At 37.6% G+C, this 16,016-nt stretch overlaps 1 protein-coding gene across 1 annotated transcript; it reads left to right on the forward strand.

The window, feature by feature from the left end:
• The first annotated feature begins 166 nt into the window (after positions 1 to 166).
• Positions 167 to 14,902, forward strand: EIF2S3 (eukaryotic translation initiation factor 2 subunit gamma). The gene is made up of 12 exons (XM_050896885.1): positions 167 to 240; positions 2,628 to 2,691; positions 3,197 to 3,324; positions 3,447 to 3,568; positions 4,991 to 5,085; positions 6,336 to 6,494; positions 7,786 to 7,920; positions 8,890 to 8,984; positions 9,972 to 10,116; positions 10,544 to 10,713; positions 11,707 to 11,879; positions 14,149 to 14,902. The coding sequence occupies exons 1-12, from the start codon at positions 172 to 174 to the stop codon at positions 14,210 to 14,212; spliced, it is 1,419 nt and encodes a 472-aa protein (XP_050752842.1). The 5' UTR covers positions 167 to 171; the 3' UTR covers positions 14,213 to 14,902.
• The last annotated feature ends 1,114 nt before the right edge of the window (positions 14,903 to 16,016 follow it).

Below are 16,016 nucleotides of genomic sequence, written 5' to 3' on the forward strand. Positions count from 1 at the left end.
TCCGCGGCGGGGCCGCCAGCGGCCCCGCGCCGCCCAGCGCGGCGGGTCCCCGAGCCGGGCGTCTGTCCCCCCGGCCGGCCGGTGCCGGGCTGCGCGCCGGCGGCGGCGGTGCCGGACGGAGGCGGGGGTCAGGCGGCCGCGCAGGCCGCCTCGCTTCCTCTTCGGGCCAAGATGGCGGGGGATGAGGCGGGAGTGACTCTGGGGCAGCCGCACCTCAGCCGGCAGGACCTCACCACCTTGGTGAGACCCGCCCGCGGGGCGCCCAGGGGACGGGGGCAGGTGGCCGCGGGCGGGGGCGCCGAGGAGCGGCGGATGCGGGCGCCGGGGCCGGGGCCGGGGTCGCCGGGCGGGCCGTTGTGGGGGTGGGGGAGCGGCGCTGGGAGGCTGAGGGGATCCGTGCCTCCCTCCAGGCCCCGCCGCGGCCATTGGGGCCGGTGAGATTTGAAGGGGCGCGGAAGGCGGTGGTGCTTCGGGGGCCGAGTTGCAGCATGCCGGGGCTGAGGGAAGGGGTAGGTGGAGGTAGGCGCGGGGCAGAGCGGCGGCGCTGGGAGCAGGTTAGGCTGGTCGCAGCGGGTTTGGGTTGCCTGGATGAGGCGCTTCGCTTGCTGGTGAGATGAGTCCGAGGATCGGCGGGTTGGCGTCCCGGCTTTGCGAGTGAAGCCTTTGTGTGACAGTGGTGGAGACGTGCAGTTTCCTCCTTGTAAGGGCTGTCCTGCTTGGAGGTATTAAAGGCTCTTCTCTCTCCGAAGTAGGCCCGTCAACTGGCGTTCTGTTTCCCCAGCAGGCTAGACGGACTGGTTGCCAGCCCTGTCTTTTTTGGTCTACCAAGAAAGTTTTTCTGACTACCAAGAAAATCAGTTGTAGCGGTCTCTTGCAGTGGTAGTCTTGCCCATTAAATGTCTCGCCTGGGCTGTCTCGCTTACTACACGTATGTGCAGACAAAACCAGTCAGAAATCCTATTGCTGCCTCGCTGGTGTTCAGCAAACTAGAAGAGCTTATTTGTCTTTACAGTAGTAGTAATATTTGATATTCTTGGGGTTTCAGCACAGAAATTCTTTTTGTGTTATAGCTAAGCATGTTGATACTCATTAGTGAAGCACATTAGTAATTTCAAAAAGTTTCTTTGCTTCCTTTCATTGTTGACAATGGCATTTGCCACTCGGAAAGAGCACAGATAGGCCTGGTCAGGAGGCCAGTAGGAATTACCTTTAAGGCCTGTTCTGTACTTTTTCACTTGGCCCTTGAATGCTTACAATTGACTGGAGCTTATAGCTGAACTTAGCCTTATACCAGTCTTGAGGAAGAAATTGCATGTGTGCATAATTGTGTACACCAGGAACAAGTCTCTTGATGACAGGATTTGCATCACGCTTACGTGCTTGTCACCCTACTAGATGGTGCCATCTGCAGGTCATGTTCCCATCATTGACTTCAGTGCGCGTAGTCATTTTAAGTTAGATATGCAAGAAGTATAAATTTAATTGCCTGTGTTACGTAGACAAAACTTGTTTTATATTGAACATGAATATTTTATTCATGTAATACTTGATAATAGAATGAGTGAGCTTACATTTTTACGCAGATGTGTTTAAGTTTATTTGATTGTTATGCACAGAACCTGCATGTAACAGTGTAAACAGTATGTGACTTAATGTAAATTAATATGTGTGTGTTATTTGTATCTTAGCAAAATATTTATATCCTGTCCTGCACTGAGGACTCTTTTGGCTTCGTGAATCTTTACTTGAACTGAGCAGCTCACCTATATGAATTCAGTACAAGATGGAAATTAACTGTAAACAGTTTCAAAAATAGTACAGAGGAACATTTCAGTGGATTCCAACATTTGTCCAATATTTGGACAAACAGCTTCAAACAAACCAAACCAGCTCTTTCAGAGTTGTCTTTTTAACTATTCGGAATGTATTTGTAAGTGTTTTGATTTGCCAGGTGCTACCAGTAGGTTCACGCAACAGGCTATTTAGGACAGCAGAATTTTTGTCTGGTACCTAAAGTAGCAATAACAATTTTTGAGGAAAAACTAGCCATTTTAAAAAAAAAACAAAATTAAATCCATGGCGCTAATGAAATCTCTGGACCTACTGACTCCAAAGTGTCAGTTGTAATTGTATATTGACTATAATGGAACCTTATACCAATTAAACAACTGTTTATTGACAAACCTTTGTTTTTAAAACATAGGTGCAGTTCACCATGTAGCCCGTGGAAAGTTAATTTGAATTTGCCTGTTATGTGAATATGAAAGTTAATATGAATTTGCCTCCCAAAATTTAAGTTTGGGAGTAGGTAAGGGGGGTTTTGTGTGTTAGATCTTCTTTTGAGGTTTTTTGTTTTGTTTACTTCCGTCTTTAACAACTTGCAGCCTATACCGATTTACAATCAGTATTTTGATTTGCGACCTATACTGATTTACAATCAGGATTTTGTTCACTTTTTGTCCTATATCACATACTTAAAAGACTGGAATGCATATCTAGAATTATTTTCATGAGCTTGGCTGGATTTTCCTGAAGAGAACTACTGGATAATTTTTAAGAAAATACATATAGTACTCTCTAAACATTTAGATACAAGATTAATAAAGTCTAAAATCTCCCTCATACAGGATGTTACCAAGTTGACACCTCTTTCACCAGAAGTCATCAGCAGACAAGCAACAATTAATATAGGTAAAAACAAACTTCTAAAAAAGAGGGGTGCATTAATGAGACTCTTTCTGGTGCTCATGCAGTAGCATATGGTACCTATGTGAGAACATTTTTAAGAAATTCTTACTGAAACAGACAGTAATATGGATATAGTGGTTTTTTATTATAAATTTTATCAACGCGCAGGAAGAGACTTGTCAAACCCTTTTAACTTGAAAAGCAGCAATTTTACTTCAAGAACACTGTTGAATGAAGTGGGGAATAGTTGCTAAAGCAAAGTTTATTTTACCTTAAAATTAAGCATTGAAATGAGTTTCATGAAAATGCAAAGATCTGTCCATTGGGAGCTCAATTTAGGATCTTGTTTGTTTAAACAAAAATGATTACGAAACCCATACATACTTCTGATGAGAGCTCTGGACTTACTGGCTACGGAGAGTTTGGGGTAATTATGTGTTGATCGTAATGGAACATTGCACAAAATTAAAAAATGGTTTATTGACAAACATTTGCTTTTAAAACATAGGTACAATTGGTCATGTAGCCCATGGAAAGTCGACAGTAGTCAAAGCTATATCTGGAGTTCATACTGTCAGATTCAAAAATGAACTGGAAAGAAATATCACAATCAAGCTGGGTTACGCTAATGCAAAGGTGAGTCATTACTATAAATCTAGCAAATATGTTGCTAATATATTTCAGGGTGGATGTAAGCTTATAGGTAACTAACCCTTGATGAATTAAACTTTTTCTCAATATTTAAAAATCACTTATAGATTTACAAGCTGGATGACCCAAGCTGTTCCCGGCCAGAGTGTTACCGATCCTGTGGAAGTAGCACCCCAGATGAGTTCCCTACAGATATTCCTGGCACCAAAGGGAACTTTAAACTAGTCAGGTAACTGTTGTAAAATGAGTGGTATAAATTGTGTTTACTTCCTTTTACATAACTGAAAATAATCAGGATTGAGCTGCAAGCTGAATGAATTGTTATGGCAGACCACACGTTCTTAGATGCTGGGCACCCCTGATCTAAGGTATCATCTAAACTGCCTTGGTTTTATTAGTCGTGACGCACAGTCCATGGTAGAGCACAACTGTGTCTTCTGTCCTCGTGTATTTGCAGGACTCTGAAGTGAAATTTTTCTGCTATTAATATAAGTACATTTTAAAGCAACTAGAATGAGAACTAATGTGGACCTCACAAACGCATCTTCAAAATCCCTTTCTGGAGGGTGACCTTTGTTAAACTTTTTCTTCCTAGAGGCAGAAAAGTTTTCAAAGCTCTTAAAATGAGTATATGAAAGCCTGATGTTTAATGTGAGATCAGGCCTCTAACTGGAGGCCAGGTGTTCTTTATTTACTTCATTTCTAATAAAGCGTGGTAGCCACAACAGTTGTTACATGGGTCTTTACAATGATTGCTCAAATGACAGTAGTCACAAAGACTGTTGTACAACAAGATTCCTAGTTCATGCTTATCTGTAAAATACACGTAGTGTTGTAATCACGTATTTCCTTCCTTTCCTCAGATTCCCAGTAGAGCACTTGTTCTAACAATAACTTCTGTTGGAGTGTGACAGTCATGCAGCCATTGTTAAACTACTGGTTAAAAGCTTTGGATTCTTTACCTTACTGTTTATTTGCTTATAGTAGATTTTTAACATTGTCAGCGAAGCAGCAAATTAGTCTGTTGCTTTTTGGTGGCATGCTACCAGGAAACAAGGATTCTTCACTGAATAGGTTCAGGCAAGAATGTAGTGAATCGACTGTTATGGTTTGCACAATAAAATCAAGGTTGCAACTAGGAGCTGTAATGTTGTCTCTGTAGATAAATCTTTGAAGTGAAATGCAGTTATAACTGTGTAATTAAAGACGCATAATTTTCTAAAATTGGAGAATGGGAGACTTCTCTTTTAAAAGAGAGCAGAGAAATCCTGTGTGGTGTGTGTGTTTGGGGTTTTTTTTGTTTTGGTTTGGGTTTGGTTTTTTTTTTTATTCTGGTGCATTTAAATGTAGTTTAATTTACAAGTAAATTTGTGAAATATTAAAGCAGTACCTAATATGGATATATGGTATTGAATCTTAAAACTCAGAAAAACTATTCAGTAGCTCTTCAGTAGCCTTTGTGTTCTTTTAGAACTTTTTTGAAAGTACTTTTAAGGTATTACTTCTCAGCATCTGTCTTGAAAGGTTTGTTTATCTATCTGTTTTAAGGATGCTTTTAACTTTTGTGTCTGCCTAGCCACTCACATAAATCAGTCAGAGAAATTGTTGATAATCAGCTTTTGGACTTCTTTTTAACCTTCTTCTACAACAGGCATGTCTCTTTTGTGGATTGTCCTGGCCATGATATTTTGATGGCTACTATGTTGAACGGTGCAGCAGTAATGGATGCAGCTTTACTGTTGATAGGTAATGATTGCTACACAAAAGCAGAGCTCTGTTTTTTAATATCGTGAAGCAACTTTATATGGGTTTTAAAATTTAGTGGGGTGGGGTGAGTGATTAAAACAAGTGAATGCTTTTGAGATGTGTTTAAGAAAATAAAGTGATGCTACAATGAAAATGCACCCTAACAAGCTGGGGTTTTTTTTAAACATCGCTATACATACTCATTAGTTTGTTAGCTGGCCCAATTGGTAGAAGATGAGTTAGATAAGATGAAACCTTGTAGTGGTATAGTACTGTAAAATTTATGTCATTTTATGGAAATAGATTAGCTACAGGTATATTTTGAGTTTCTCTGAAACTTCAGTTTGCTTTAAATATCTATGTAGCCTTTGCCATACAGGAGAGTCCACAAACATCAGTACAGACAGTAAACCCAGATGAATATGGGCAAAATCAAGGTACAGGAGATTTATCTTGATTCAGACAATTTTTGTTCTGATTTGCAAGCAACAGGAAGTGAGTAAAACTGATTTTTCTATGTCTATAGAACAATTTAGTGCTCTGCAGTGATAAATAGTAATTATCTTACCTAGATAGGGCATGTCAACAAACAAGAACTGCTTCAGATATTGTAGTTTAAATAGTCTGAGATAGCTGATGAGCTTTCATTCCTTCTGCCTGTTCAGATGTAGAAAGTGTGATAGACCAAACCTCAAGTGAGAGGAACCACCATAATGGCACATCAGGCCAAACTTGGCTTCTTGGATGACTGAAATCCAAACCATGCTGATAACTGCCCTATTCACATACTTGATATATTTATTATGTGTTACAGAGTTTGGGGATATTCACATTTTTATGGCCTTAGTGATAAGAAAATGCCATAGAATTTTAAGATATTTCTTGAAAGGTGAATTGTCCATTATGCTACAGTCAGTACTGAGATGTCTCAAGACCTAAAGGATGGAATAAGTCAAGTAGACACAAGTTAGCTGTCAGTATCTTTGGAAATTTTAGGTGTGGGTTTCTACTGGGAGCAAGTAGAATGGGGAACCACTCTGGCAACCTCTCATCTGTCATATATTGTGTGGATGCCACAGCCAGCCATTCTGGGCAAGAGTAGGCCCTTATTAACCTGGATGCTTCACATGTAGCTTAGTGAGAGGTGACTGTCTTTTTTTATGAAGATACAATGGAAAGTAGATGTCCTAACTGTAGGAGTTTTGTCTGTCTTTATAGTTTCTATATTGCAGTCACTTTTCTTCTTTCAGCTGGTAATGAGTCATGCCCTCAACCCCAGACCTCAGAACATCTAGCTGCTATAGAAATCATGAAACTGAAACACATTTTGATTCTACAGAATAAGATTGATTTGGTGAAGGAGAGCCAGGCTAAAGAACAGTATGAACAGATTCTTGCATTTGTACAAGGTAAGTTTTCAACAGCAGAAATCCAGTTAGTGGTAGAAATAATTCAGTGTTAGGACACGGACATAGTGGTTTTCTATATGTTTATAGAAAAGCTTGTCTTAGACGATGCTGGTGTACGTAGTCTGTTAAAAATAGACCATTGGAATTGTACTTCTTACCTGTTTCAGACTGCTTACGTACAATAGTGTTAAGGCTGTTGGTTGGAGCTCTTGATGTAAAACTAATAGCAATAGCTCTTATCTAGTAGCTTTCACTGAATTTGCGGTTTCTTCTTGGTATTGTTTCTTCTTGGATTGTTTCTTTGGTAGAGATTGTACTGTGATTTTACTGCAGTGCAGGAGAGAATGAAGCAGTACTTGTTAGGGGCACCTTGTAGGTATAAATGTGTTCGTTTCTTTTATCTAATCACAAAAGATTGGTCTTTCATCTCTCTCTAGAAGTCCAGTTCAGGCAGTGTTATCCTACTCTGTCCATAAAGTTCTGCTCAGCTTTAGTCTAGTGCTTTGAGTTTCATCTTTCCCAGGAGCTTCCACTGTTTTCCCTGCTTATCTGCTTTAGCTGGGGTATGTGAAAAGCTGCACAGCTAGATTGTCACCATTAAAAGTAGGCAATGGGTCTGTCTTTCTTTTTTTTTTAGTTCAGAATTGTTGCCTTGCATAAGCTGTTCATAACAGCTGTGTCAGTGGCTTGATGCGTAAATTTGAAGTTTGAGAACTGGAGTTATCACAAGAAACATAGATATAATTAAAACTAATAATATTTAACAAGCCTTGATAACTAAATGCATCCTTCCATAAAATTAAGATTTTTCTAAAGTATGTATTTGTATTGCAAAACTTAGAAAACATAGATCATTAAACTGGTAGGAATTTTAGTTTGTCAGAATGAAATCTGACTGTAAAATTAATACTGATGTATCAAATACTGAGATATCCCATCTCTCTGAGGAAATTATCTTAAGAATCTTTCTGATCACAATGTAGGAAGTGAATTCTCCCTTAGAGCTGAAGATTATCTTACACAATGTTCAGAGAGCAACTGTAAAGCTCTTCAGTACACAATTATCCAGAGGCAACACGAGGGTTGTTTTGGAATGCCTCGAAAAGTAGGTCTGACTGGTTTGAGCGAAAATGTTGAAGGGAAGGGTAAATGCTCTGGTACTTACTGCTTTGGGAAATATGCATAAAATGTGCCTTGAAATTCATTAGTATTTTTAACAATGACAGAACACTTGGTCATGTTGCTGTAAATACTATATTAAGGCTTGATGTTGAACTTGATTTTGGTTTAGGTACAGTTGCAGAAGGAGCTCCAATAATTCCGATCTCAGCACAGTTGAAATACAACATTGAGGTAGTTTGCGAGTATATAGTGAAGAAAATCCCAGTCCCTTTGCGAGACTTCACATCTGAACCGAGGCTTATTGGTATGTAAATGCTTAGGTCTGGGCTTTTGTGGCTAACCATTTACTACATGTATCTACACTTAGAATAGCATGTTGCTGAATGCTCTAAAAAGAGGTAGGTTTAAAAGGAGCATTTAGTGTGCTCTTATTTTAAAACTTGCATATTTTCTGAGAGCTGTATTGTTTGTTCATAGTTAATTGCTATAGTTGTATTTGAGGTAATTGCTGTTTTTCACGTATATTCTATGCATATGAGAGCACTAAAATGCAATAAAGATGAGAAATTTATCTGTGTCTTAAAAACATTCCTTTAGATGCTATGAATTTAAATTTGATTTAACAAAGTACTGACAAACTGTTGAATTTGAAAATTAAATTATTTCCATGAAAATCTTATAGGTAGCCTGGTTAGATTTTCCGTGTTAGTCTCCTGTCTCCTGGATATAATTGTCAAAGTCTCATTTCTTGTCCAGCATATTATGAGATTCAGTTCCACTACGATGAATCCATTTGTTTGCCCTTTTTCCACATAAAAGATGGGAGACCTACAAAACATGTTGAGAATGCATAAAAATTGACCACATTAAAACAAGGTTCCCGTATTCACTATGATTACATTAAAACAAGGTTCCAGTATTCACAATTGACATTGTGAATATTGAAGGGGTTTTGTAATGTAATTGATCATTGCTTTCTTTTTCAGATACTGATATTTAAATTAATTTCTGCTATGCAGAAAGTTTTAAAAAATGTTTATGTATATGAGCAGCTTAAATGATTTTGAGAACAAAATCAACTATATACTTAAAAATTCAGAATAAAATGTTCATCTCATTTTAGTGTTCTTCCTGAATTACGTTTTCGTAATATTTATAAACATGCGTATACCTTCGTAAGTATAGGGAAGCAGTCAAAGTTGCTAAAGACAGACACTAATTCTTTAAAAACCTGATCTTAAATATAAACCTGGTTATGGTCTATTCTTCTCAGTAATTAGATCTTTCGATGTCAACAAGCCTGGCTGTGAAGTTGATGACCTTAAGGGAGGTGTAGCTGGTGGCAGTATTCTAAAGGGTGTTTTAAAGGTAACCTTTTCGCTTTCTTGTCTGGAGATTTGTAATGATAATAACGAGTAGAGTTTTTTCCATGCTTAGTACAAAATGAATCTACATAATGAATTTTTTTTTTTTAAAACTAGAATACAGTCAGATGGTACTTACCCTTTCTGTCTGTGCCTTGTTTTTACTTCCTATTTTAAAATACCGGAACAAGAAACACTGATTTTTATCTTTTAATATATTTTTGTTACTGTAGTCTTAACTTTTGCTGATAATGATACTGATTTCATTGCTTACAAAAATTGAGGGAGCTATTTTTTTTCTGTCCTGCCACTTTTACTTGCTGAATTATTGGGGGGAAGAGGGGAGCAAAAGAACTTTAAAAGTACCTCAGAAGTGTGTGTCGGTTCTCACAGGTCCCATTTCCCAATTTAAGTATTCTGTATACTTTGATTTTTTTTATTTTGCTTGTGGGATTCTGCCAATAGATGGAAATTTTAGAAGTTGCTCTGCTAGACTGGAAAGCAAACTACATCTTTGAACATTTATACAACTTGTATTTTCTTTGTCTTGCAGTTTATTGATGCTGATCAGTTACACTGATCAAATTAACTCAATTTTTCTCAGTGCTGTAACATTTCTAAATGAAATGTCACTTTAAAAAATTAAACTAAAATAAAATTTAAATGTTGGAATTATTGCTGATAAAGATCCTTTGCTAAAGCAGTTTTACAAATTGTATTGAAAAGAAAATCAATTGTTACATTGGCTATAAGATACAGAGCTTTCAGTATTGTTCAATTTGCAGTAAACAGTGCAACAGAAGTCCTAGAAGTTCTACAGTAGCCCAGAACCAAGGACTTGTATAAATAGTAGATCTTGCGATAAGTAGGTCTTATCTGTGACTAGTAGTTATAGTAGATCTTGCGATAAGTAGGTCTTATCTGTGACTAGTAGTTAGCTTTACGTTCCTGTGAAACAACCAGTTAATCACTTTTTCACTTTTGTAATTAGGTGGGCCAGGAAATTGAGGTGCGGCCTGGTATTGTGTCCAAGGACAGTGAAGGAAAACTCATGTGCAAGCCAATCTTTTCCAAAATTGTGTCACTCTTTGCCGAACACAATGATCTACAATATGCTGCTCCAGGAGGTCTTATAGGTAAGAATATTCTCTTATGAAGAGATTTATTTCTTCATGCTTATTGAAAACACTTGGTTTCATTCAACAATGATTTTCAGTGTAATAAAAAGGCTATGAGCAATTTCAAATAATTCATATACGTAGAGAGACACAACATGGGTGTGAAAATTAGATATTTAATAAATAAATAATTTTCCTGAATGTCACTGGCCAATGCAGATCAACTTGCATTGTTAATTGTACTGGCTTTAACAGTAGAATATTTCTTCCCCTGTTTAGACAGAGCTCACAGTCTTGCTGACATTCTGAAAGTGCTGTCCAGGTAATAGGGAATTCCCAGTACATTCTCAGTTTGTTGGTTTTAGATCTACTTCAAATATTTTAGTACGTAAACGTGACAGCTACCTTTCAGTTACTCCTTGGGACTTTCCTTGTTGTGTTGTAGGTGTTGGAACTAAGATTGATCCAACTTTGTGCCGGGCTGACCGAATGGTTGGCCAAGTTCTTGGTGCAGTTGGAGCACTGCCAGAAATATTTACAGAGCTAGAAATATCCTATTTCTTGCTGAGACGACTATTAGGTGTGCGCACTGAAGGAGACAAGAAAGCTGCGAAGGTCTGTACCCCTTTGTTTGTTTTTCCTCATTTCTCTTCTTGTGCTAAGTTTTATTAGTATATGCATTTTTTGATCTTATGTAGTAATTTTGTCTCCCTGTTCATATATGCTTGTCACTAAACTTACCTGCTTATTTAATATTATAGAAGAATGTTTTTCAGAGGAGTAGGAGTTCATATCAGAGTAGTTCAAAGTAGCATAAAGTATTTATGTGTCCTGAAGTTAGGTATTCTTCTAAACATACTGGTAGTTGTTTTCCTTTCCTATCAGCCTATTCATTTGTGCAATAATTAGTTTTATACACGTACTGATCTACTTCCTACTTACATGCTTTTTGTAGATTCTCTCTCTGAAGAACTTCTTAAAGCTAGGTATTTTTGAAACACTGTAGTTGAAAAGAATCTGAACTTGATGTGCGGCACAGTCTTGTGTTCCATGGTCCATTTTACACAAATAAAACTAAAAGATCGTAGTTTTCCCTGTTAGCATTAAAATCTATAAACTGCTTCACGCAACAGTAAGTGCTTCAGCGCTCTCTTTATCCTGTGAAATGAATTATTTTTTGAGAAATCATTTTGATGTATGTAGGCATAAGGGAAATGAGAATATCCAGGTTATTTAAAAGAATGGTATAACATTCCAGTTTGTAGCAATATCTGAGACTGTTTACGCTTTTAATACAGTATGTGCAATCATCAGTATGTTTTATAGAAAATGTAGAGAAATCCCAATAAAGTGTATCGTACCAAGAACCTGCAGTACTACATGCACAACATATGTACGTATTTGTGCTTTCACATATAAACTTCATCCACTGACACTGTTGTGCATGGTTTGTGTGTGTGGATATGTATAGTTTTTGCAATTCTCAGCTATATCTTTTTTTTGTGGCAGGTAACAGATGTTTTGTGTTAGGTAACAGAAGATAATATTGTCTGTGGTTTTTTTAAATACTAAAGCTTATGTTTCAGAGTTTTGTATGTCTTTCTTCAGGTGCAAAAATTATCGAAGAATGAAGTTTTAATGGTAAACATAGGATCCTTATCTACTGGAGGGAGAGTCAGTGCAGTAAAGGCTGATTTGGGGAAGATTGTGCTAACTAACCCAGTATGCACAGAAGTGGGAGAAAAAATTGCCCTGAGTCGAAGAGTTGAGAAACACTGGCGGTAAGTTGGTGCTAAATTGGTAGAGTACCTGGTTGTTATATTGTTAACAAAAAAAATACATGGATCTGATTTTGTTCTAGAATAGATAAAGTGTATGTCCATTTTAAAAATTCCTCTGGATTCTCCTAACACACTGACACCATTATTTTGGAATGCTTCATTTCATTACTAGCCTCTTTTTTTAAAGAAGCATTATAATTGGGTAGATACCTATTAGTTAACAGACAAGAAAACATCTGAGGTTGATGGTTTGTTGCCGGAACTGCCATGCTGTAAATCGAGCTAACAGTAGGCAATCTTGGCAGAGTGGTTTGGAAATTCTACTAATGTTGAGCCAAAGCCTGTCTTTATACACACCTAAGTCAGTGGTGTTCTACCTGTGAACCTGTATGTGATTTCTAGTGCACCCTTGAAGTAATAGCAGGGGAATGGAGCAGGGACATTCTAAGGTTCAAGTATTTTATGTACTATGAGCAGAGAGGAAAGAAAAAAGTATCAACTGGATTGACCCATTCAAATTACAAATATAAAATGTCTGACTGCACAGAAGCATCTGGAGGCTGAAAATGATGAGCAGAATTGGTTGACGATTCATTTTAATCTTAGTGCCATACTTCTTTTTAGATGATTGTGCATACTGTACCGGGTATGTGTTCCATAAGACTACATGAATATCATAAGAACATAAGGATATTTAGATTCGTTGACCCTGCACAGCTCTTGTAGTATAAGGGAACTTAGCCATTTTTACAAGAAGTCTCTATTGTATGAAGAAGAACCAAGCTTTAAATATCCATGGATGCATGTTTCTTTTTCTGATCAACAAGAAAGCGTAGACGGGAATTTAGTGCTTGCTGTCTCAGAGCTAGCTGACAAAGTAGGGAAGAGATTATTTCCTGAAAAAAAACAAGGAAAAAGATAACGTCTTGAACAGGAAGGGGGGGAAAAAAAAGACAGGACCGCAATTAAGTCAGGGAAAGCAGAAGGAAGAGAAGAAACTATTTATATTGGAAACAATGGGGTTTTTTTAAGCTATAGACTGATAGCCTGTGCTGTTTTGTTGTTTCTGTAGATTACTTCCCACTTGAAAAACATGACCAAATTTTGGCAAAAGCCCACTTGTCTCTGGATTATGGGGTGGGAAAGTAGTGGCAGCCTGCTATAAAGATCCTGTTATTAAAAAGTTGCCTTCTGTGCTATATTAAAAGGACAAAGAGACAACATAAGGAAACTGAAAGTTGAGAAAAGGGAAAGGAGGCAAACTGGGAAGAGCAGCATAATAAAATCCAATTGGAGTAAAGATAACATACAGTTGGTACTGTGAAAAGGAACTTGTAGCCTGAGGCAATGGAGTACTGAAAAGATGGAAGAAAGTGAGAAAGCAAGAGACGAAAAGGAGGTATAAAATAGAAAGTGAATGTATAGAGGCATAGAGGTTAAACAGCAAATGGCCAAGCAAACAGAATACACTAGTGATTCCACGAAAAAGTGAATTCAAAGGTGGACTAGTTATAACCTATGGATATGGCCCTAAAAAGTGGGAAGTGCTGGGCTAATGTACTTCAGTTCCTTTTCTGGTGTCCAGAGACAGGCTCTACTGCTTAGCAAATTAAATTGAGATGCACATGTGGTTTCTGTGTATCTCCTTGCCAGAAACTGGAAATGTTTTAAGGACAGTTGTATTAATAACACGGACTGCCTGCTGACTGTGGAAATGGACATAATCTTAATTTCTTTTTAAAAGCTTATTTTTCTGAGGCAACAGTGGCCTATAAAAGGGGCCTTAGTTTTACTGACTATAAATAGTAGAATTTACCTGAGAGTTGAGTTACCTTTACAGGTTACATGTTCACTGAGAGTTACAGCTCTGTTTATAGTCTTACTGTCATCTTGTCTGAATTTTCACATTTTCATTTCTATTTGAAAGTAATGCAGCACTTCAGGCATAGGTGAAAGAGATCAAGCTGTGAATAGATTTACAGTCCACCAGCACAACATAAGTTACAACATTTTCAGATTTTTAGTTTACTGTTGAAAGGTACATCCTTAGCTGATTACAAACATACAAATGTTCTCTGTCCCTCATCCTTTTTGATTCTGTGTTTCCACTAACCAGTCTTAGAACTTGTAGGATGTTTTGGGTGGGAGACAAGTGGAAAAAATTCAAAATGTGAGAACTGAAGGCATAAGAACGACAGAAGGATGTTGATTTATCCAGGATATTTCTGACTACTATTAAAAGTAATATAAACTATTTTTCTTTTTGCAGTTTAATTGGTTGGGGTCAAATCAGAAGAGGAGTGACAATCAAGCCAACTGTTGATGATGACTGAATACAAAAGAGAGTGCTTCATTTTTAAAGATGAAGTGCCTATTTCTATTTTGGAGGGGGTTTATTTTCACAATGGAATTGGAAGCTGTGCAAACAGTATCTTTGAGTTGTATGGCTATCCTTGTACATTTTATTGAATTTTACCCTCTTACTAAAATACTAGTCACTATCACCATTAAAAGTGTAAAAGAATTGGCATAGAAGTGGGTTTAATTATCCACATTTTAGTAGAAATTAATTGTACATGTCTCATGGCATGTCTAATTTATGTTATTTTGTGTTTCAGACATATCTGTTTAATATCAGCCAAGCCAGCCCCAGTGTAACACACAAACCATAAATCTGGTATTGAAATAAAATATTGCTTATTTTCATTAATTCATACAATTTTTCTGAGTAACAAAAGACTGCAGTGATTGTTCAACCAGTACAAGAATTAAAAGCAAAAATCCAAACTCTTCTTGAAGACTAGTACCCTTTCTGCACAACATTTTGTTTTGTTTAGATAGCTGTTTACAGCAAAAACATTCTTCCTTAGTTTGTATGGTTCTGACTTTAGGATTCTAGCTGTATTACACTTTGTAATTAGGATGGCAGTGTTGACTGACTTAAATTTGTCGCTCCAGTATTCCAACGAGTTTTGGTTAAACCCCCAAAGAAAAACTACAAGTAAACTGGATCTGAACTGGCAGTACTGTTTTTGACCTTATTTTAGAATGGATTTATGAAAAGAATGTGATTAATTTGAAACGTAGCTATTTGTCATTGTGGAACTCTGTGTGGGTGACCTGGGGGCTCTTTATACAGTAGGAGTAAACTGCTTATTCCAAAGTTATATTAAGCAAATATTAGCTATGATCTTGAACTATAAAATATCTGGAAAAGGCTGTAGAAGGGAATGATTTGGCGGGGGCGGGGTGTGGAATTCAGAATGAGATGAGGAAAAAGGTGTAAAACCACTGTTGCTTAGCTAGCCTAAATCACACTCCTTAGGAGAAAACATAATGTAATAAACTTACTGTAGGGTGCTAATACTTTCATCCATTTAGGTTTAACTTCTTCATTTGTACTAATGTACATAGTTCTAGGTATTTTATATACTAGACTATTTAGCAAGTCATGTTACTTTCCATATTTTTATACGAAGTACTGTGTTCGCTTTCAAAGCCTGGTTTCAGTTGTATGTAATATCTTCAAGGGCATTCTAAAGGTAAATTCTGTTTCACTCCTCAAAATGGACTTCGATGAAGCAGCTTGAGTTTTGTTCCTGGTTTTGCATTGTATTTTGTGTTCCCTTATTCCATCTACATTCCTGTACTCAGTTTCTCCATTTGTAAAGTACTTCTACCTCGCATGGTGTTAAGAGTAAAGACATTAATTTTTGTATAGTGCTTCTCCTTTTTAAAAGAGACAGAGTCAGCTATAGTTCTTCCTGATTCTCCTAGTACTTGACCAGTATACAATCTTGAATGTGTCTGTTTCAAAGACTGCATCTTCCATGCTTTGGAAGCTCATTTCTGTAACTCTGAATTCTAGGAACTTGGATAAACTTATGTCTTACCTAGTTTGGGAGCATGAGGGTGAGCACAAAAGAGAAAGTAAGCTACCGCAGAGTGCTAGCATGACACCAGGGTGAAATTTAGTCCGAAGAGTTCTTTCTAAATGCACTGAATGTGTGGGTCTAATGATACAGAAATGCTGAAATGCTTCTGGGAAATTGGTTAAGCACCCATAGGCGTTTTTAGGCATCCAGATATTTTGGAGATTGGGCCTTAATCTCTTGATCTGCGATTTAAAAAATAGAA

The sequence above is a fragment of the Gymnogyps californianus genome, chromosome 1 (assembly GCF_018139145.2).
Source record: "Gymnogyps californianus isolate 813 chromosome 1, ASM1813914v2, whole genome shotgun sequence".
NCBI lineage: Eukaryota > Metazoa > Chordata > Aves > Accipitriformes > Cathartidae > Gymnogyps > Gymnogyps californianus.